General features: G+C 48.1%; 1 protein-coding gene across 2 annotated transcripts in view; it reads left to right on the top strand.

Moving 5' to 3' along the window:
* Window positions 1-5,250: 5,250 nt before the first annotated feature.
* Window positions 5,251-21,202, top strand: part of spns2 (SPNS lysolipid transporter 2, sphingosine-1-phosphate) — a 39,827-nt gene continuing 23,875 nt past the window's right edge. The window contains exons 1-2 of one of the 2 annotated variants that reach the window (XM_068332099.1): window positions 5,251-5,714; window positions 17,385-17,450. In XM_068332099.1, coding sequence (XP_068188200.1) covers window positions 5,483-5,714; window positions 17,385-17,450 — 298 coding nt within the window. In that variant the 5' untranslated portion in view covers window positions 5,251-5,482. Of the gene's footprint in view, window positions 5,715-6,837; window positions 7,497-17,384; window positions 17,451-21,202 lie in introns of those variants that run through there. The other variant, XM_068332100.1, reaches the window with a different exon arrangement.

Genomic DNA, 21,202 nt, shown 5'->3' with positions numbered 1-21,202 from the left:
GGAGTTCAAGGATGCTGATCCATTGTTGGAGCTTCAAGTGTTTTACTGGCAAATTCGCTGGTATTTCCTATTATTTTCAAACACTTCAGCCCTGAGCTCGTAATTTTCCAGGAGTCATGTTTTTTGCCCGTCACGTCGAGGGAACAGATCGAAACGGCAGGACACGTATATGGAATAACAAACACACACGCAAACCCAAAGGTATGCGAAAAACATTCTGGAGGTAACAGTTCAACGCGCTATTAAAACACAATAGGTATTGTGCAAACTGTTTCGGAGCACTTTATCTGCATACCTCTCTGTTTCCCCCCCTCCCCCCCACTCCCTGTCGACCCTGGCTGTACAGGAAACTGTCACAATGGCTAATAAATTGTCCGAGTCGATCAATGAGGGAGCTGTCGGTGTTGACTCAAGGCTGGGGGGGGAGAGCGTTTTGCTTCCCAATCGTCCCGTGAGGAGGAAAAATGGCGATGCCAGGAGTAGCCGGCGTTCAATCAGAATGAAGACGTTAAAAATCAATAATCAGCAGGAAACGCCCCGCGGGCGTCACATGTTCTCTGGAACAGAAGATGGGGGGGGTTATCTCACGCGTGTTTGTGTTTGTCCCTCACCCTCTTTGCCGGTGATAAGACGGGTCCGACCACAGGAGTGGATGTGAAGTTGCACTTTTTTCTCCTTATCACGAGAAAACTGCTGCAGCAAAATTACATCACGGAGAGGAAAGAGCCCCCCCACCCCCATCCAAACCCCCCACACTAACCCGTATGTGGGCGATTACATCATTTGGACATCCCTGTTTTTTCACATTTAGTCTGGTTGGAAGAAATGTACACTTTTTGTTCTACTGTTGAGCGTAGATGGAATGTTTATTTGTACAAATTCAAATCGCATGTAAAATTTTAGAAAATTCTTTACAAAGTTTAAACAATTTTGGTGGGCCGGATTACTGAGCCCCAAAGGGCCGAAAGTGGCCCCAGGGCCGTAGTTCGCTCCTGCCCTCTGTAGGCAGACAAAAGAGCGTATTTCTTAAAGACAAAGGGAAACAACACAGCACACGTGATGTTAACACTCTGTCGTACCGTTTTGGATGTGTGTGATGCAAAAATAATGTGTTGATTGAACTGTTGGAGGCGATAACAACCCACCCGAGTTAGCAAACACACAACATTGTCAGTGTAGTGGAATGTTGTACAAGTAGAAGACTGTGACGTTAATCCAGAGTGATTTAAAAAACGATGTATGCGTGTCTGGTTTTGCTGATGTCCAATCAGCCGAATGTCTCGCTCAGAAATGCGAGCGCGGAGGAAATGCGTCAGGCGCCGAGGTTTTTCCCGGTAAAACGGTAAAATGTGTATTTAGCGTTGCTGTTTCGGAGGCTCGCTGGCCGCTGAGAGAGAGCTGATTCGCAGACTCGACCGCGGCGATGGGGGTAATTACAAAGACCGACGCAGGCTATAAATATGAGGCCACAACACAGATCTGGGTCTCATTGCGAGTCGGCTTCAGCCACACAGCAGGTCGAATTTCTCCAATTAGACGGAGCTTGATAGAAGGTTCCCAGACGGAAGCAGGGTGAGGACATTTTTTAAAACCAACGTGGAGTCCAGGGTAGTTTTGCCTGCGATGGATCTCCCCCCTGAACAAGCAGTCCAGCTTGATGGAGCTGTCACTAGATGATTAACCGGACGGGTCAATGAAGCTGTCTTTGTCTCAGGTTCTATTTAGACACCGCAGATCGCATTTTCAACAAGTGGAGACATCACCCCAGATCTATTCAAATCCTCAGCTGCTCGGTTGCTTGAGGTTGGGAGCACATGTTGGGGGTGGGCAGCATAGTCACCACCAGGCACAGACAGACCGGGGGTCAGGAGGTCATGGTGGCAGAGCCCACGACTCGAGGCCTGGACCCGGCCCAGACGGCTCCGGCTTCAGACACAAATGTACATGAAGGCAGGGGCAGGAAGGGTGGTCCAACGCCGGCAGACGTCAAGACCGTCAAGAAGCTGTCTTTGAAGACAGAACCTCCTGCAGGACTGTTCACATAAATAGTTTTTTTTAACAAGGAGTCCATTTAATGTCCTGTTGGGTTTGGCTCCTTCTAAACTAATTTTTTATGATCCATTCTGCGAGTCGGCCGAGTTAGACTCCTCATTGTCCAATCGCACCAACCGAATCACATGGGTCACACAGAAATGGAACAAGGTCATTTATTTTCCAAAACAGGGAACAAAACATTTGGATCTAACGTGTTTTTTGGGTTTTTTTTACGGAATGAGCCCACATGACTTCAGGCCACCCTCAACTGGAATTTAAAAGATAGAGACAGAGGTCAGGTGTCACCAATGTCCTCTATTGTCACATTTCATCAGCAAACTTGTTTTCTCTCCAGCTAAAGCAAACACTGGGAGGCCGTCGGTTCACTCCGTCCTTCCGGGGCTTTAATGTACATCGTGTACCCCCGAAACGCGCTACAGGAAGGGGAAGCGCTCCTACTTAACAGGACGGTACAGACAACAATGGAAAGACTTGCAAATGGTTATGCGATGACCGCCGTTGAAAAATTCCTTGATTGCTTTAATCGCTTTGCATTTTTGCTTCATCTGGGTGTAAATTAGCTTTACTTCTAGCGCCGCCGAGCTAAACGTGAATAAATTTACACGACAACAACTAAAACATCCAAATTGTAAACAAGACATTTTGGAAGAATAGGGAAGAAAGTTAGCATTAAGGAAACAATAAAGGAGCCAAAAACACTTTTATCCCAATTGATTTTCTATCTCAAAGACATCTAGAACTACTGTATTATTGGTTTACAGTAAAAACACCAATAATCTTACAGCTTCTTTGGGCGTTTGCCATAGAAACAGCTGATAGACACGTGTCAGAGGGACATTTAAACATCGGTGGCACCCACATGATAGAAAGCAAAGAAAGTCCTCCTTATCGTCCCGCAGCCTCTGCGACGGCCGATTAGGAGGTTATCTCCCATCCTGCACTGGGGGGGCTCGGCCCTGAGCTGAGACAGGAAGGAAGGCCGAGGCAGTGACTCAGTGGCTCCGGGCTCCTGGTAGCAAACAAACGCTTCAGGATAAGTCTCCGGGTCCGCCAAACACACAGGATCCCGCAGACATGAGCAGCATATCAAACACACCCCAAAAGAAAGAGTGGGGAGGAGGAGAGGGCCACAGGGACAACTGTTCACCCCCCCGAAGCCTCCCTTTTGAGGCCTATGGCCGCTTTGGGCCCCTTTTCTATTTTCCTGCATCCTCTTACCCTGGATTGTCAATTTGAGAGTAGAAACGAGCCTCGTCAGCGTCGCTGGAGAATTTGTTGCTCTGAAACGAGCAGGAGTGAAACAATACGGCGCGCTCAGAAGGGATCAGACCCCAACTGGGGCGCCCTTGTGGTGCCAGAACCAAGCAGAGTGGAGCCAAACTGCAAACAACACGCCAGGATTCATCCACTTTCTGATCCAGAATAAAGAGTTTTAACATCAGGTCATCCGCTTATGGATCCTCGGTGTGATATATGGTCGATCGTCCCAAGGGGGGGGGGACGATCCGGCGTTCTTGTTTTGGCCAAGCCGACAGCTCGGAGCGTTCGACGGGACAGCGGAACAATTAGCTGGAAAGTTTGGCTCCTTTCCTGACAGAACGCAGATGGCACAGGAACTCATCTGCATGCAGGGCTGGAGGTTCTCCAGACATTCACAAACAAGAGATTTCCCTCCCCAGCGGCGGCGGCCCGACGCGACGGGAGATCGTGTTCTAGAGGCTCACGCCGACGAGAATTAATGGAGGCGTCAGTGCGTGCGATACATCATAGTGTGTGTGAGGTGTCGGGAGGCGTTGTGGCGTTCTTCATCACTGCCATCAGCCAGTAACTCACTAGTTTACATCCAGACTCTGTCCAGAGCACACGTGTCCACCTCAAGGCCCGGGGGCCAAATGTGGCCCGCCACATCATTTAATGTGGCCCACGAGAGCATAAAAGGAGGGTCTAAAAATAAATAAGTTGCAAGTGTGCTTTGAACACAAACTACATTTCCCACAATGCAGTATTTAAGCCCATTTTAAATTTTGAACAAAGTTAATGTCCTAACTTTTGTCTGGTGTTATTTTTCTTTTTCTTTTCTTTATTGATCCTTGATTGATGGAGTTCTGTGGGTTTAATCACCTGATGAATCAAATGGATTTGTTAGAACAGAGAAACAAACAAACATGTTGTTTCTGTCTAACTGTTGAATAAGTAATAAATTCAGATTTATGTAACATTAAGGAGTAGTTACATTTATTTTAAATAACACATATAGTTACATGTATTAGTTACATCTGGCCCTTTGAAGACAGCCGGTGTGCTGATGTGGCCCCCGGTGTGGACACGTTGAGGTTCCCTCTTGTTAATTTGACCCTTTTGGTTTCTGTCCTTCTCGGCTGGACAGGTGACTGACGTGGACGTGGACGGACTAACCCTGTAAACCGTCGACTTGTGGGGGGCTTCAGTGCACATAATGACCGGTTATTCCACACACACTGCAAACAGACTCATCTATTCCCTACTATAATAAAACCAGACAGACAGAGGAATGAACAGAGGAACCGGAACGCCTTGAGGAACTGAAAAAGAAAAAGTTTCAGTTCATTAAAAGAAGCTCTTGCGTTTGTCTGAGCTCCTGACGGCTGCTGCCACATTTTCAGCTCTATTTGTTTGTTTGTTTACTCTCTCTTAAATAAGGTTCTGCTGTAATCAAGAATCATTAATTCCACCCATTTATTGATTTACTTCCATCACCTCAATCATGGATTTTGGGATGTCCTGTGGGAGGAGGAAGAGTGAAGAATCCACTAAAAACAACAACCTTCCTCTATGACGCATCCAAGGAAAAGATGGAGCTGCTTAAAATGTCTTCACGCAAACAGCTGACAAGCACATTTCATGATCAATGACAGTCAGCTTCAGTTTTCTATAAAAAGAGCTTTAGAGAAAAATAACTTTTGACATAATGACGTTATTAAATTACAAATCTGTGATGCGCAAAAACAAAAAGTGATTCGCCTCATGCATAGAAGTCCGCACTCCGAGCGCATTCCCCTGCGCGCCATCAGGTGCGCCTCCATCATTCTCATCAGGGCTTCGAGGGGGGGGAGGAGTTTTACAACCAGGTCACGCCCTCCCTCCCCCATCCACACACCCCCCCCCCCCCGCACTATAGCGCTGAGTGCTTAGGGAAAAAGCCAGTGAGGAGCGCTCCGTCCGTCCGTCAACGCGCACCGCGAGGAAAACATGAACCCCGCAAGAGTCGCTCCTGCGCTTCACCAGCCGCGACCAGAAACCCACCAAGAGTGATTCCGGACCCGAACCCAAGCCCGGTCCTGGTCCTTCTTGAACTGATCTCCTCTCCTGCGCTTTTTTTTTTTTTTTTTTTGTAATTATTATTTTTTTTAAATTTTCTGTTGCGCTAGAGCTTTTCTGTGCCCGCAAAATGTGCGTGGAGAGCGATGGATGTGAGATTGAAGGCTGCAGCAGTTCGGACGAGGTGCGCACGCTGTCGGGCAGCATGAGTCCCGGACTGAAACCCAACCCGGACCTCCACCCCTGCAAACCGGGGCACAAATTCCGCGCCGCGCTGCTCCGATGCCGCTCGCCGGCCGCCGCCGCCGGGATCCTCAGCTTCGGGAACGTCCTCAATTACATGGACCGATACACGGTGGTCGGTAAGACAGCCGCCTCCTCCCTTCATTTAGAACCATTTAGATCCAAATCTGTGGAATTATCTTTATTGTCTGGGGGGTGGGGGGGTGGAGCGGGTTGGGGTAGGGGGGTGGATGCGCTCATTGCCGGCCGGTGCGGAGCGGCGGAGACGGGCGGAACAATGGGTTTAGACGCGCAACGGGCAACCGGCGACAACCACCACACTGCTGGGTGTCCAATAATAATAGTAATAATAACCCCCCCACACCCACCCACTCGTGGCTTTTTGATAATTGCAAATCGACCAATTAAGTCCTCTGTCCACAAACCTGACTGTGTGTGAAGGATGGGCGCATCTTGCAGACTAGTGTCAGTGTAAAGGGGGTGTGGGGGGGGGCGTCACGGTCCGTGTTAGGGGGTGGTGGTCCAGCCGTGGATTATAAACCCGTTTTATTCCGGTGAGACGGAGCGATGCGGTGTTAATCCTCCCCCTGAAGAGTCCGCGTCTCCTCTCGTTCTCTTTCTCTATTCCTCTATCTATCCCTCTATTTGCTCTCCATCCAGAGCCAGAACAGACTTTATTCCAATTGAACACCGTGTTCGATCTGTAGTGGAGGAGTGGGATGAAATGTGAGAACAGGTCCTGATGCAGCATTTTTCTTTTATTCTAAGAAAAAGGGGCAGAGAATGAATCGTTCTGTATGTATCTGTGCATTTTTCTGTCTGTGCGGTTTCCTCATTTCTATGAAGTCACTAAAGATCTGATGGCTGTCCTGTCAGCCCTGCGTGGCGCGTTGGATGATCATCGATTTGATTCTGATCCGAGTTTAATCATGTTTGGATGTTGGTTTTGCCGTCGAGGCCCCTGGTGGAGGCTTGGACGGTGCACCGTGGCACTGAAAGAGTTAAAGATACTGCTGCAGCGTGGAGAACGGAGGAAAGCGTGTGTGTGTGTGTGTGTGTGTGTGTGTGTGTGTGTGTGTGTGTGTGTGTGTGTGTGTGTGTGTGTGTTCTGTATTTGTGCTCCTGCTGACTCGGATGAGGCTCGATTCCTCGTCTTTTAATCAGTTTACTTTTCTCTGATGATGTTCGGATCTCCTCCAGCCTGAGTTTCACTCTGCAGCCCCATCTTCATCCCCATCCTCATCCTCATCATCATCCTCACCCCATCCTCATCTTTATCCTCATCTTCATCCCCATCCTCATCATCATCATCATCCTCACCCCATCCTCATCTTTATCTCCATCCTCATCCTCGTCCGTCTTCCTCCATCATGATCCTTCTCTGAACGTCTGAAGAGAGACCCACACACACAACCTGGACTATCAACCACACACACACACACACACACACACACACACACACACACACACACACACACACACACAGCCCTCCCTCTTCCATCTCCTCTCCTGCTGTGGGAGCTCCATTGCTGTCGTAATTAAGTGGTGGAAGCTGCACATCTGTTGGCAGCTCTGTGTGTGTGTGTGTGTGTGTGTGTGTGTGTGTGTGTGTGTGTGTGTGTGTGTGTGTGTGAGTGTGAGTGTGAGGACATCATCTCCACACTCTTCTTCTTCCTCTGGATGCTGCGGAGGCAGGCAGTTGGGGGGTGGGGGGTGGATGCAGAATGCAGGGCGGGTTCAGCCCTAGTGCCGATGTCCTGCCCCCCACCTCACATCACCCCCCCCCCGTCAAAAGGTCTTTGTACCAGCAGCCTTTACTGTGGTGTGGATCACTGAAGCATTGTGACGGAGACAGAGGGCCACCGGTCCCGACACGGGGGCCATTCTGCTGCACAACAATGGTGAGAAAATTACAACAGAGACTCTGATCGCTCCGTTAATCCCGGGAATTAAACCCAGGAATTAAACATATTACAGCATAAAACAAACCAACATGTCATCTTCCTCCCATCACGTCTAAAATCAGACTACTGTCTCGCTCGGGTCGGGCCGGAGTTACGACGGGCTGACGGGTCGCTTGTCTCCGGCTTTACGGAATCAGCCGTTTAATCCGGAGCCTCTTGTATTCCATTTGCTACTGAGTGCACGGGCGCGCTGCTGGGATTAACTGGACCACTGTGTTTAATTTAATTTGAGATTGGCTTTGAAACCTTAAATCCTGTTGCTGGTCTCTGTAGTCCTGGAGCAGACAGTCCAAGCTCCTCCACAGCTTATCATAAAGAAGGGATTAGGTGCGGGGTTTTTTTTTTTTTTCAGAGAATATGAGGATATGCCGGGCAGACATTGAGCACTTAAAGTAAGTAAACCCCGGTTTGTGTTAACCCCACCCGCCCCCTTCCTGTGTGCGACCAGAGTCGTCCTCTACCTGGCTAGGAAAGACTGTCTGCAACCTAATCTGGAGATTAGCGCCTCTTCTGGGCATCTTAAGGTGAATTTTCTATCAAGCTGTCATTCCAGGAATACCCAAAATGAGGGTCACGTCCCTCACGTGTTAGCATATAGCATATTGACAGTAATAATCCTCTTAAGCCCAGCTCTTTGTTGCACTTTGAGAACGATGGAGCGATCCGTCCAGTCCGACAAGCCGTGCAGTCTCATTCCTGACAGCTCTTTCCACTCCTGCCGCAGCGACTCATCACCGCCGTCCACATGAGCCCATGGGGCATCCGCCGCATTAGCATGTGGCGTAGCGAGCTCATGCTAAAGCTTGTCGTCTGTCTTCTTTGCACCTCTTTCCAATCCGAGAGAAGTGGAGATGTGAAATCCCAGTTCCTCGTGGAGATCTACCCGGTAACACGAAGCGTTTCCGCAGAATCTGTCAGGATTAGACAAGCAGGGAGTGTGTCCTCGCTGACAAAACCGTGTCGAGACGCTGTGTGGGCCGTGTGGGTGCTGCCCCGAGGTTCAGCTGTCGGTGGTTTCAGCCTTCACTCGACTCCCTCTTTGGGCTTTTACAGCGTTCGCATTAAAAGGTCCCCAAACAACAGCGGAGCCATTAAAACAGATGGAAAGCCTTCTTGTAATTTACTTTACAGCGTTGCTGCCTTCTGTATATCAAGAACCCCACCCCCCACCCCCCAACCCCAACTCTAAAACACCCCACACCCCCATCCCCACCCGTCTGATGTGGAGCTGTTTTGAATTAGACACCAGATGAAGTGTCTTTGAAAGGCAACACGATCGTTTTCGGCACATTTTTTTAAAGCAGGGGATTTCAACATCTGTCAAACTCCACGTCTTTTATTTCACTCCTGATGGATAAATATTGATTTTAATCCACAGATGTTAGACGGAACTCTTGGGGTGGACTTTTCCAGACCGGTTTCCCACAGATATCCCCCGCTAATCTCGTTACGTCTATATCCTGGCCTTCCATTTCCAGCGCCGTAAGAAAACAGTCTGTGTGTTCCTTCGGCTCCGATTTAGCCGACATCTGTAATAGTAACTGATGGAATTAGATGGGGGGGTGGGGGGGTTCTCCTCCTGCCAGCGCCGGCGCCTTTTCATGTGGCTTCTCCACATTTTACCACCGGGGAGACACACTTCTCTCCAAGCCGTTTTCACTCCGTCGGCGTGAAAAACTCATGGAGGTTCTTTACAAAAAAAAACCTCCACTGGCGTGATTAGCATCGAGATTTCTTCTTCTTGGGACTTTGAAATCTCCAGCTTGTTCCTAACAAAGTCCAGCGAGTGAAGAACGAAGGACTGTTTCGACACGCAGGCGCCTTATCTAATCGCCTCCTTATCTTTTGGCTTCCTGCGGCTCGACGAGTCAGCTCTCAAAGACGACGGCGTTTGGCTCAATCTGCTTGTTGATCTTCGACATTTGAAGATAATTGAAGATCTTGATCATAACCGACCTCCCGTTTTGTCCTCGGAGAACCCGGCGTTTATACCAGTGCGAGATAAACAAGGGCGAGATGATTCGCGGCGTATCCTCCCGATCCGAGCACATCGGCACGCCCTCGGACGCCATCATGGATGAAGAACGAGCCGAGGCCTCCAAGTCGTCAAACGGAACCGTGAGATCACAGGGAGAGAGGAGGAGAATTGTGATGTATGGAGCGCTCCGCTGTCAAATAATAGATCATCGCTGCGTAAAGAGCGAGAGGAAAAAAAAAGTTCTTTCCTCACTCCCTGCATACCGTCTGTTCTGGCTTTTATTTCTGCAGCAGTCGCATTAAGCATCCTACAACTCAAATGGGCGTCGCGTCGTATTAAAATGGCTTCTGATACGGGAGGAGTGTGAACACACACACACTAAATATTGACCGCTGATGGAACTGTAATATCCTGAGACGCGGTGAAATTGGATTTTTCTCTCCGACACGTTAACAAGTTGTTCTGGGTAGTGAAAGCGGGGCTGCGGCGTTCGGGATGGAGGGATGTTGAGCACTCGGCGCCGCCGCGAAGCGGCTGGAATAACGTTTACCGTGATTATTTACAGCAGCCGTTGCTTTTAAAAAGCCTTTCCTCTCAGGGAAAAATGTTATCTTTCCCCCCCGCATTTACATGTGAGAAATTTAACAGAGGGGTTACACAACCAATAAGCTCCCAGGATATGGTCGTGTGTGTGTGTGTGTGTGTGTGTGTGTGTGTGTTACCTCACATGTTTTAAGTTGATTTCATTTGTAGGTATCTGTGTTGTCAGTACCAGATGAGATTACAGCAGGATTCCCATTCCTGGGTTTGTCCTATTTGTTACTGTGAAATGTTGAACCAGGGCGCTGACCCCTGTCAAGACTGCCCCAGGTCAGGGGTGGACACACACACACACACATACACACACACACACATACAACCTTTAGGTGTGTGTGTTTCTACTGTTCGCACTTAGGACTGAATTCCTTTGTGAAAACGTCATTGGGTTTGTGTTTCCAGGACATCAATGTTGTTGCAGGGACAACACACACACACACACACACACACACACACACACACACACACACACACACACACACACACACACACACACGTGTGTGTCATGCATGTGAAGGTATTAAGGTTGAATACCAGACAGTATCGTTCTATTATTTGTGACTGATTTATCTCGCCTTTATTAGCCAGGAGTCAGACTTTTGCATTTGTGTTTTATTTCCTTAATGCTTGCGCCGATGACAGTGTGTTGTTTCCCAGAGCGACTGCTGACTCATCGCTTCTCAGGGCGGGTCATTTTTTTACAACACTGAACAAAGTAAATGAAGATGAACCCGTGTCGAGGCTGTTTCTCGATGTTTAGCAGGAGGAGGTCGCGTCTCCCTCCGGGTTGTCCACGGAAGGATTTGAGTCGCCGCGACGGAGCGAAGTTCTGAATGCGGTTAATGACTTTCTGATAGGTGCATGTGACGCCTGAGGCGGCGAGCTGCAGGTATGCGGGCTATTCTTCTGGTGAAACACGCCTGGTATGTGCAGGAAGTCACAGATGAACAAAAGAGGAGCCTCGGCGTGTTTTCCCACAGTCAGATCAGCTGAAACACGCAAATGGAAAGGTTCCGTTTCAGGGGTCAAACACGGAGAAGTCACCTCTGATGTCATTCTTCTGTTAGATTTGACGTATTTGGGTTCTATAATGATTGATAGAAATATGAAAAGTCATAGCTCACCATGGACCTCACCATCCTCGTCACATTGGAGGTGAAACCCATGAGTGATCGCAACCGTGCATGGGCCCGGCGACGGAGAGGTCACCTTGACTTTGAACGGTTTTATACGTCTTGCCTCAGGCAGCGGTTGTGATGGGAATACAGGAGATGGACAGAACATGTTTGACGTTCATATTTATTCAGCTACACACTCCCAGCAGACACAATAGCGTTAGCCACGTTAGCTGTGTCTGGAGTGGAGATTCACGTTAGAAACAAATTTATTACAATGGATTTTATCATAATGTAAGTGAAGATTAAAACATCTTTCATTGTTTCCCCTTTTTTTATGATTATTTTAATTTATTACTAATTTAAAACCTATTGTTAATGGATTTTCAGTCATTTCATCTTCATTTTTTCTTTCTCTATTTTTTATTTGTTTGTTTGTTTGTTCATTTATTTATTATTAATATTTTGTATTTATTTTTATTTGTATTTATTTATTTATTTTATATATATTTTTAAAATATTTTTTCTACATTTACAAGCTGTAAAATCCAGTTTTCAATAGAATAGTTGCTCATATGCTTTGAATTTTATTCCTTTTTCACAAATCTTAAACCATTTTTTCAGAATAAAACAATATAAATCCAAAATAAAGAGAATTTTTCTGTTGTTTTTTTTTTACTAAAAAACAAAAATATGAACGTTTAAATCCTCCATTCAGCTGTGAATTTTTCTATTTGGTGGTTTGAATGATGGAGAGCGCGGCTGCATTCTGACAGTCTGATGCTAAATTGACCTGAAAATGAGACTCTTGGCTAATATTCCTCTCTCTCTGTCAGGTCTCAGGGTAATTTTCCACCCTGCGTTTTTGAGAAATGACACTGTGGGGTGTGGGGAGCCGGCATGTGAGCCCCGCGGATGTCTTATTGTCACTTTGAGTGAATCAAAGGGAAGTCAGATAGCGAATGAAACGCTCGTCAAGACTGACAGCCCAGAATTCCATTCTTCTCATTGCAAATAAGAACATCATGGAGCCCTAATGAGCTGTATTTTAGAGGATAATTATTATTAATTTGTCTGAATGAGCGTCACAAAGCAGAGAAAGCTTATCTAGACTGTAAGTACAGCTGATGCTAATCGCACAGCGTCACGCTTCAGCACCAATTGTGGTGGATTCCCCAAGAAACCACAAGGACCAGAGGAGAAAGTCAGATTTAAAATGAATCTTCCTGACATTCTTCTCATTTTTGCGACTGAACACGCCGTCCCCCGTATCCACATGACCCTGCATTTCCTTAATAAGAGCTCAGTATGGTTGGTATGTCTTTGTGCACTCAGGTGTGCGTTTGTGAACTCAGGTATCTATGTGTGTGTGTGTGTGTGTTCAGGTGTGTATGTGAGTGACTTTCAGCATTCCAACCTGAACTGAACTCTGTCGTATCTAAGATAAATATTCAGATTCTCTCAAAAAATAAACCTCAGGATGTTTGTGGAGGCTGACTTCAGCTCCTCTTCGGGTATCTCTGAGGTGTCGACGGCGTGAAACGACGTCCAGACGGTCTCATCTCATCTCAAATACCTTTTGCCGCGCTTCACCGCCCTCCCTTTCCAACACGTCTCATCCATTATCTCATCCGAACAAGTGGGGCTAGCCCCGGATTCATTATTGATGAGCTATACGTTCAGTCTGCTCTCCTGATGCTTCACTTTGCATCTTCTCCACCGCCATCAAATATTTAGCACGCGCCGGCTGGGACTAATGCACCGAGAACCTCCAGCAGAATGCAAGCTTTTGATTAGCGAGCAAATAAAACGATTAGAGTGGGGAAAAATACTCTATTAATCAAAGTGGTTTGGCTGGCACAACCTACAGGCCTTTAATTTGATTTCAGCCCTGCTTGGCCGTCACAGATTCGGATTAGAGGAACAGCTGTTTCCAGCGTTATCGGGGGGAAATATCGCAATCTCCAACCCCACACAGAGGAGGAGATGAAATATGAAAGTAGAGTTCGAACATCGGTGGATCTAGTTTACGAGATTGTCAGATATACTCTGAGTTATGATATCATAGATAGCACCGTGCAACCGCTCCCAAATTTGTTTAAAGATGCTAATCTGGGTGGGATGTTTGGCTTCGATTGGTGACGTCATCGCAAAGTATGCACAGCTGCAAGATGCATCCAGGGATTATATGTGATATACATGAATTCCAGAGCAGAAGATCACAGAATCTACTGGTAGGACGTCACCATAGAGTTCATGTTTGCAGCTTCAGTTGGTGTCAACAGTGTTCCACAGCCGGCGGGTTGCAGGATCCCATCCGTCGCTCCCGTTGCCGCCAATGCAACACTTTTCCCAGACATCTGCTGCACGTTTCCTTTCGGTGTGGCTGGGGGGGAAAAAAGGAAGTGGAATGGAAAAAGTGTTCCCCCCCGCCCACTGCGGCCACATGGCAAAGGAGGAGTGCAGTCGGTCAGGAGCCCGCCGGCCAGAGTCGAGTCGGGCATATTTGTGGTCAGCTTTCTCCTGGTTCGCCGTCTGAGACACTCTGCAGACTGGACTGTCTCACACACACCCAATTTCCAAAAAAACAGTCGCAAAGATCCACTTTCTCCTCCCTCATTATGCCCCCCCCCCCTTGTTCTTCCCTTCCCAGTCTATTTATACTGACTGGGGGTTGACACTTGAAAAGGGATCCCCCCTTTTCGCAGGAACGAAGGGGGAAGGATTTGGCCACATCAGCAGTGCGGTTCACCGCTGCCCGTCATCCTCCGGTCAGGATGAACGACTTCCATCCATTGGCTCCGTCTCACGCAGACACACACCAGGCGGGGAAAGCGGGGGAAAGGGCAGCACACACACACACACACACACACACACACACACACACACACAAACACTATTCGCATAAACAATGGAAACTTCACCGATCCAACCGACCCAATTTGCAGCCACCATCTCTATCATGACTCCCCCCGTGTCGTCGGCGCCTCTTTTAAATTGGACCGCCATCCCTTCCGTCCTTTTAGCCTAGTTTCTAGGAGCAGAAATAGAACGGAGCGGGGCCGGAGATCCTCCAGTCTCTGTTGGGGGATATAAAATCTGTTCCCTCCAGGCTGATGGAGTGGATAGCATTGGGCGTGGTGTGTGTGTGTGTGTGTGTGTGTTTGCGTGGGCTGGCGTTTGTGTGCTCACTTATGGTGCGAAGCGTATGGTGGTCCCAGAGGAGCGATGCTGGCACCAGACCGTCACCGGCACGCTGTATTCTCATTCAAATGTTCCCTCTTGGAGCGATTTACAGAAAAAAAATCTACATTTCACTCAGAAACATTTGCTCCTGCGTTGATGAGCACGCTTCATAAATCCCAGCATGCACAGGTAGCCAACGGGCCGCTAGCTACACTTGGAAAGAAAGCACCATTCAGCGTTCTAAATGCAGTGTTTGTGGCACGCCGGCGTTCACTGCTTTGACTCATTTCTTCTCAAGCGGTCATAAAGGCGGACTTTATGAGCGGGTGGAATAAGTGTCAGCTCCCGACTCGATGTTTTCAGTGCTAAAAGGTTAGCATGACAATAAATCCAATGCCCCGTGTGTCAGAGGACACGCTAGCGTTAGCGGCTGACTAATCAAAAGCCAACTGGGATCAAACGGTCTAAAGAGCCGCAGCGTATTATTAGAAACATTTACGACCTTTCTTGACCAATCATTTACCCGCGTCTTTGGTGTGCTTTCTTTAGCTAAACTACTGTATGGGAGTGTACAGTATGATGTTAGTGTGTCAGAGGGCGTGTCTGTGTCATGTGTTACCTTGACAGAAGGTGGAAGTCGCCGGCGGTACTTTTGTGCGCCGTCAGGACGATCCACATTCCTGCCGTGTCTCTCGGTTGGCGTCAGCCGACCCGGCGGAGGGAATCTTGACAAACTCATTAGCGTGTTAGCTAGAACGCATCCGTCGGGGTGTGTTTGCGATGTGATGTGAAATATCCGTCCTTTTCCTGCGCCGCTTTGACGTCGTGATTGCTATTAAATAACATGTGCGAGTTTGCGTGTTTGCAGACAATGCAACACTTAGACAGCTAGCATTAGATAACAGTCCCTTGGTGTTTTCTTGACCTTCCCTTACACTATTGCCATGGCAACTGGACTAGGTGGTGGTAACTAGGTTGAGGGTTTTGCAACCTCAGCATCAGATGCAGATCTGAATCCCTCAAGTTTAATAAGACACGTTTGTGCGGTAATAAAATAAAAGCAGGAATCGCTCGGCGGGAAAAAAACGAGAAGGAAAAGAAGATTTCGTGAAAGGTCGAGGGGAGAGCGAGAGAAACGGGAAGGAAGAGAAAACAGAGCGGCAGAGTTGGACTGACTGGCATTAAAAGGCCTCATTGAGAGCAGAGATGATAGCTCCGATTGGCTGCTACACAAACACGCCGCTGCTGGCGCTCTGTAATCCCTTACAGATTAGCTCAGTTCATTACACAGCCCGTTGCGCCTGAACGCAGCACAATAAACACCGCCGCTCGCTAGCCGCTCACTGACTAATGGAGACGTTTAGATAATGACATTTAGTTCAACTTCTCCTCAGTTTATGTTCTCCACAGATAAGATCTTTTATCTCGTATCTACTCTAAATAAATCTCTGCAATGCCAATCAGATTTTTTTTTTGGATTCTACCTTTATTAATGTCTGGTAATGGTAGACGGGTGTGGCTCACTCCGTCCTGGGGGGACGCTCCACCATCTGGTGTAGGAATCCCCCTCCCACCAGTGTGTGTGTGTGTGTGTATAAATGTGTGTGTACTGGCTAATTGCGGTTGTATAGTACAGTGTTAAACGCGGCTGTCGCCGTTTGACCCCTGTACCCCATAATTCATTGCAACTTTAACTGGAGATTAAGATTTACCTGCCTGGACGCACAAAGTCGGCCTTGAAGCGGCATAATTGCCGTATTGTGCGCTAACAAGAACCAGCTACCCAGCGTACGCCTATGTGTGTGTGTGTGTGTGAGTGTGTGTGTGTGTGTGTCTTCGTTCGGTGGGTTTCACCCTAAACCCAGTGATAACGTCTCACCTTCAAGCGGCGACATTACGAAAGAGAAACGAGGTGGGGGGACGTAAGCGCGGCGCCTAAAGAGGAATGCGGCCCACGGCGTGAGAATGCGAGCAGGTGTCTTGACTCGGATGACAGGAATGTGACGTATGCGTCCGTCCAACCTGCCTCTGCATCGCGCCGCCTTTGAAGCACAACCAACTTTCCTATCTTTTGCAAAAAAGGGCAAAAAAGACAGGGAAGTGTGTGTGTGTGTGTGTTATTTCTGAAAGTTGCAGCAGCTCGTCCAGAGGTCGGGTTATACCCGGTCACGCCGGTCTGCTGCAGGATCCGAGCCGGACGCCTTCTTCAAATGTTAGTCATGCTTTGCTGTTGAATTTTCATGAGCGGTGCGGTGATGAAGCCCCCGCCGCCGACCTGCCAGTTTCACAAAGAAGTGAATAACTCCACCGAGCCCAACGCGATGCTTCAGCACGCTTTTCTAGAGATGCAATATCCCTTTTCTGGTCTCAGTAAGAAAAAGCTTTGAATCTTTCCAAGCTGGTGGTCTCAAGAGGAGTGGAATCCATTTGATGAGACTCGTTAACCGGCGCTTAAATGTGTTTAATACCCCAAAGTTTCATTTATCTCCCTCTGATCTTCTTCATCATCTGATTTCGTCGAAACGCTCAACGCTCCCCCCCTCTGACTGATCGCATAGTTTCGTCGAGCGGTTTGCGAAGCTGCTCTCCGATTTCAGCAACGGGATTGATACGTCTTCAAAGGCTGTTTGGTTTCTCACGGTGTTTGAGTTAGAATGACTGATGAGAAGCCAGAAATATTGACCTGTCATCTGGCCGTTCAAGAGAGGCGACGGGGGAGAAAGTGTTTTTAGGTGTTAAACAGAAGGCATGTGTAGATTTTTAACACCAGAAATTACACATATATTAAGCCTTTCTGTCTTTTATCGACAATTATTATAGTCTGGACGTCAGGAGGGATGTTATATTGATCTCGATGGAGGTCCATCACATCCAGCAATCATCACAAGACATTACAGACATCCGTAGACTATAAAAATTAACATTTATGTTCCCTCTTCTTGTTCACAGGCGTCATGCTCGACATCAAGCGGCATTATGGAGTGTCAGACAGTGGGCTCGGTTTGCTGCAAACAGGTATGTTTGATTTAATACCTTAATTCTATACAGATCTCACGACTTTTAGTGCAACTTTGACATTTTAGTGTTGGCAAAAATTGGATGGAACGAAGAGAAACGGGCCCAGTCTGCCTCCTCTGGAAATGTTCACATTGGAATACAAACTGAATTTATTTTACTGATTGCACAAACAAACAGTTAAAGGATTTAGTTATAAATCACTACAGTTTATAGTGTGGTCTAGATTGAAGTTTCTAAAACTTAATATTTACAGTTCTTTCTCCTGCAACTGAAGCAGAAATAGATTCTTAAAGCTACAAGAAGTCGCTACAGGCCTTTATCACATCCGTGCGTATAAACCGTTCCGTTTATAAACGGGAGCGTCGAGCCGAGCCACAAGTTTGACGTGAGTCCTGTTTTTTCCAGAACTTTTCTAATTACTTTCAAACGAATGCTGGTCACGTTTCCGTTTGCACAACCGCACCAGTGAGGGGAGTAGAAGCAGCAGGAGCGAGCCAAGCTAGCTGCTCCTCCGAGAACCTGAACGCACCGGGAGCGTCTGAGGACTCCGGTCCAGGGCGGGGCTTCCTGTTCCACTCTACACCCCAATGAATTCACCTTTTTTAGGGAGATACCTAGCAGAGTCCCCTCCTTGGAGGACAGGACCCAGTCTTGTCTCCCCTGTGCACTCAGACCCATTCACATACCAACAAACCTGCACACAAAGTGCCATTGAGGCCGACCAGACAGGTTTAGGATTGAGGGGGTGGACGGGGGTTGGGGGGTGAGAATACAGCCCAGTGTTTCCCCTCCTTCGCACGACGTCGTTAGCGAGGTGAGTGGTGTGTTCAGGACAAAAATATCTGGCAGGAAAAATGAATCAGTGTTGTGACTTCTCTTGGCTCTTTAGTGACTAAACCATTTCATCACTTTCACGGCACGCACAGGCGACCAGTTTGTTTTACTTTACCGCCTCTTTTTTAGGCAGAGACCTTGACAAGAAAGCGGAAACTAGAAATGAGAAGTGTTGGGCTCTTAATTCTGTTTGCGTTGGCCCTTCATTTGGCCCTCACACTTAAACACACATGTTGGTAGAAGGACGTGTGGAGAGGACTCGCCCTCAGGATCTGAAGGCATCCCGGCTGTGGAAGCTAAAGGCACGGCTTGTTGTGCGTTTGACTCGCCCGGCCTGCCCCAGCCTGTCACCGGTTGGCCCCTGATCCCCCGGCGACCTCTCTCTCCCTCACACCGGCTTGAGGAATGTCGTGTGACTGGACCCTGGAATGGCGAGTGCGGGTCGGCGCAGACTGGGAGCCTAGGTGCGAAGACGAGGTTAGGAGATTGACGTAATCGTGGTTAGTTTCGTACAAAGTTTGCAATGTCCTCAGATACCGTTGGGTTTCTCGCACCCATAATCTGAACTGGCCTGTGTGAGCACCTGCAGGCACTGCCTCCCTTCTTTCCTCCTGCTTGGTCTGCAGCTTTCGTTCACCTGCGAAAAGTCGACTGCCAACTTAGGTGTTTTACAGTCTGCAGGCGTCTCACGAGGAGTTTTCTCTTCCTCTGCTGCCAGGTCAACTTCATGCTTATAAAAAAACACTAATCGTGAACTGCCGGATCCAAGTCTGTGTCAGAATGGCTTTATTAAGTCTGGTTTGGTTCAATTTAAGCATCAAGGACCATTTGGACCCGTTTCTTTGGCTCTTGATCAGAAGAACTGCCATGAGGTAGTTCCCCCATATCTTGACGTGACTGACAAGGTGTTTGTTCATGGGAAATATTAGCATGGGTAGACCCCCTTTTTTTTGATTGTTACAAGTCAAAAGATGTCTGTTTTGCCTCTTTTGCGCTGGTAAAGTGAAATTATGTCAGAACCAGCCAAAAAATCAGAGAAGGATTGATGTTTCCAATAAAAGTCAAGCGTTATTTTGTTTGGAATGTCATTATCTTTTGGAGGAATGTGCCTCTCCCTTTCTCCTTTCAAGATCATGATGCTCATTTGTACAACTGTACAAAAGTAGAATTATCTGACACCCGCTGGCACGAAACAGGATCAGAAGTCTTTAGTATGCATGTCATGGTAAACTGGGTGCTTTTTGGTGTGCTGTGGTGTAAACTGGTTTTTTCCACTAAAGGAGAACACATGGAAAATACCTTGTGGTCCGCTCAGCCTCCGCAGGACCGGCTATTTCTGTTTTTTGGCAACGCAGACCATTTCAAAAGCAGCTTACACAACACAAATTGACTTGTGGTGCACACACACGTTTATATCGGGTATATGTGTGTGTGTGTGTTGCTGCCCTTGAAGCTCTCTTAAAGAGGATGAGGCGCTGGTCGCTGTCAGTCAGGCTGCGGTGAAGGCCTGTCGCTCGGGGATGGAGGCCTCCATCAGCATGTGGAGACGGTCTTGACCAGAACCCGGTAGACCGATCGGAACACCAGAGGATCTGCTCCCCCCACCCCGCCGGAGATGACAGGCCTGCTAGCGGAAACTAGCGACACCTGCATGCAGCTGTGAACAGAACCGGTCCCCGAGGGCCCAGGGAGCACGAAAGGTTAATGGAGGGGAAGAAGAGGAGAAGGGGGGCCCCCACCTGGATGGTGTTACCTCATGTTGGGGAGGCGTTGTGAGGTCTTTTCTTAACCAGACAGAGAAATCTGAGAAAAGTTTCCCCTTTCTTGTTAACATGCTCTGGTTATTGTATTCAAGAGCTCTGAGGCAAATCGGGGAAAAAGACGTCCTAATGAGCCGAACGATTCTTTACAGTGGAAACAGGCGTAGGAATTCTCCAATGCCAGCGTAGCGTGGAGTTACTGGGGTTGTTCAGACTCGATGTACAGTAGAAAGAACACCGTCTGAACCGTGTCTGTGCACGGCTGCCCACTTTATAAGAAACACGACACTAGAACTGACATTACTATCTGCCGTCCAGCCAGCGTGAGCTACAAGGAATGAGGCACAGGTGCTAAGTCAGACTGACGGGTTACACATCGGACTCAAACTGAACCCAGATACCAACATCTCCCTGACCAGAAGTTGGGTTTGGGATGTCTGGAACCGGTTATTCCCAAGGTCTGACATCTAGATAACTTATTGGCTTGACGATCCGTCAATCAGAGACCCCTGCTGTTGGATGGCGAGGTGGTTGGATGGGGGGTTCTCTGATTTCCTTCTACACGGTGGGAAGTTGAGCCAGCAGTGCTTGATCAGCTGTTTGGGCCACTCACAGCTGCTCCCTATTTTGTCCCTTGCCCTCATTGGTATCCATTGGTACCCCCCCCCCCTCGTCTGTCCTCGTTCTCCCTCTCTCTGTCAGTGGTTTGGCAGCTGTTGTTGCCTTGTTGTCACTCCCGTGAACACCTTACGGGAGTTAGAAGAGAAGAAAGAACCACCTGCGACTTCTTCCGTCCGCTCATGTATGGCGGCAAAGTTTAATCTTCTCCGCTATCGAGCCCCTAAAGCCAGATAATTGCAATAAGATGGCGTTCGCCAGCTCGTCTCCCGCCGAAACAAGAATAGAAATATGACCTGATGATGCTGCCACATCTCCGTCTTTGTGTGTGTGTGTGTGTGTGTGTGTGTGTGTGTGTGTGTGTATTTGTGTGTGTGTGTGTGTGTGTGTGTGTGTAAGTGTGTCTCCATGTCAGGCTGTTTTTATAGGCCACGTCTCAGAGGAGGGCAGCTGTTGGGCGATGATTGGCACTCCGCTCCCCGTCTCCTCCTTCTTCGTCTCCCGTCGACAAACAGCATCGCCGACGAGTGACTTCCA

Source organism: Antennarius striatus, chromosome 13 (genome assembly GCF_040054535.1).
Source record: "Antennarius striatus isolate MH-2024 chromosome 13, ASM4005453v1, whole genome shotgun sequence".
NCBI classification, from domain to species: domain Eukaryota; kingdom Metazoa; phylum Chordata; class Actinopteri; order Lophiiformes; family Antennariidae; genus Antennarius; species Antennarius striatus.
Note: the sequence above shows the minus strand (reverse complement) of the source record. Positions and strands in the feature narration are given on the sequence as shown.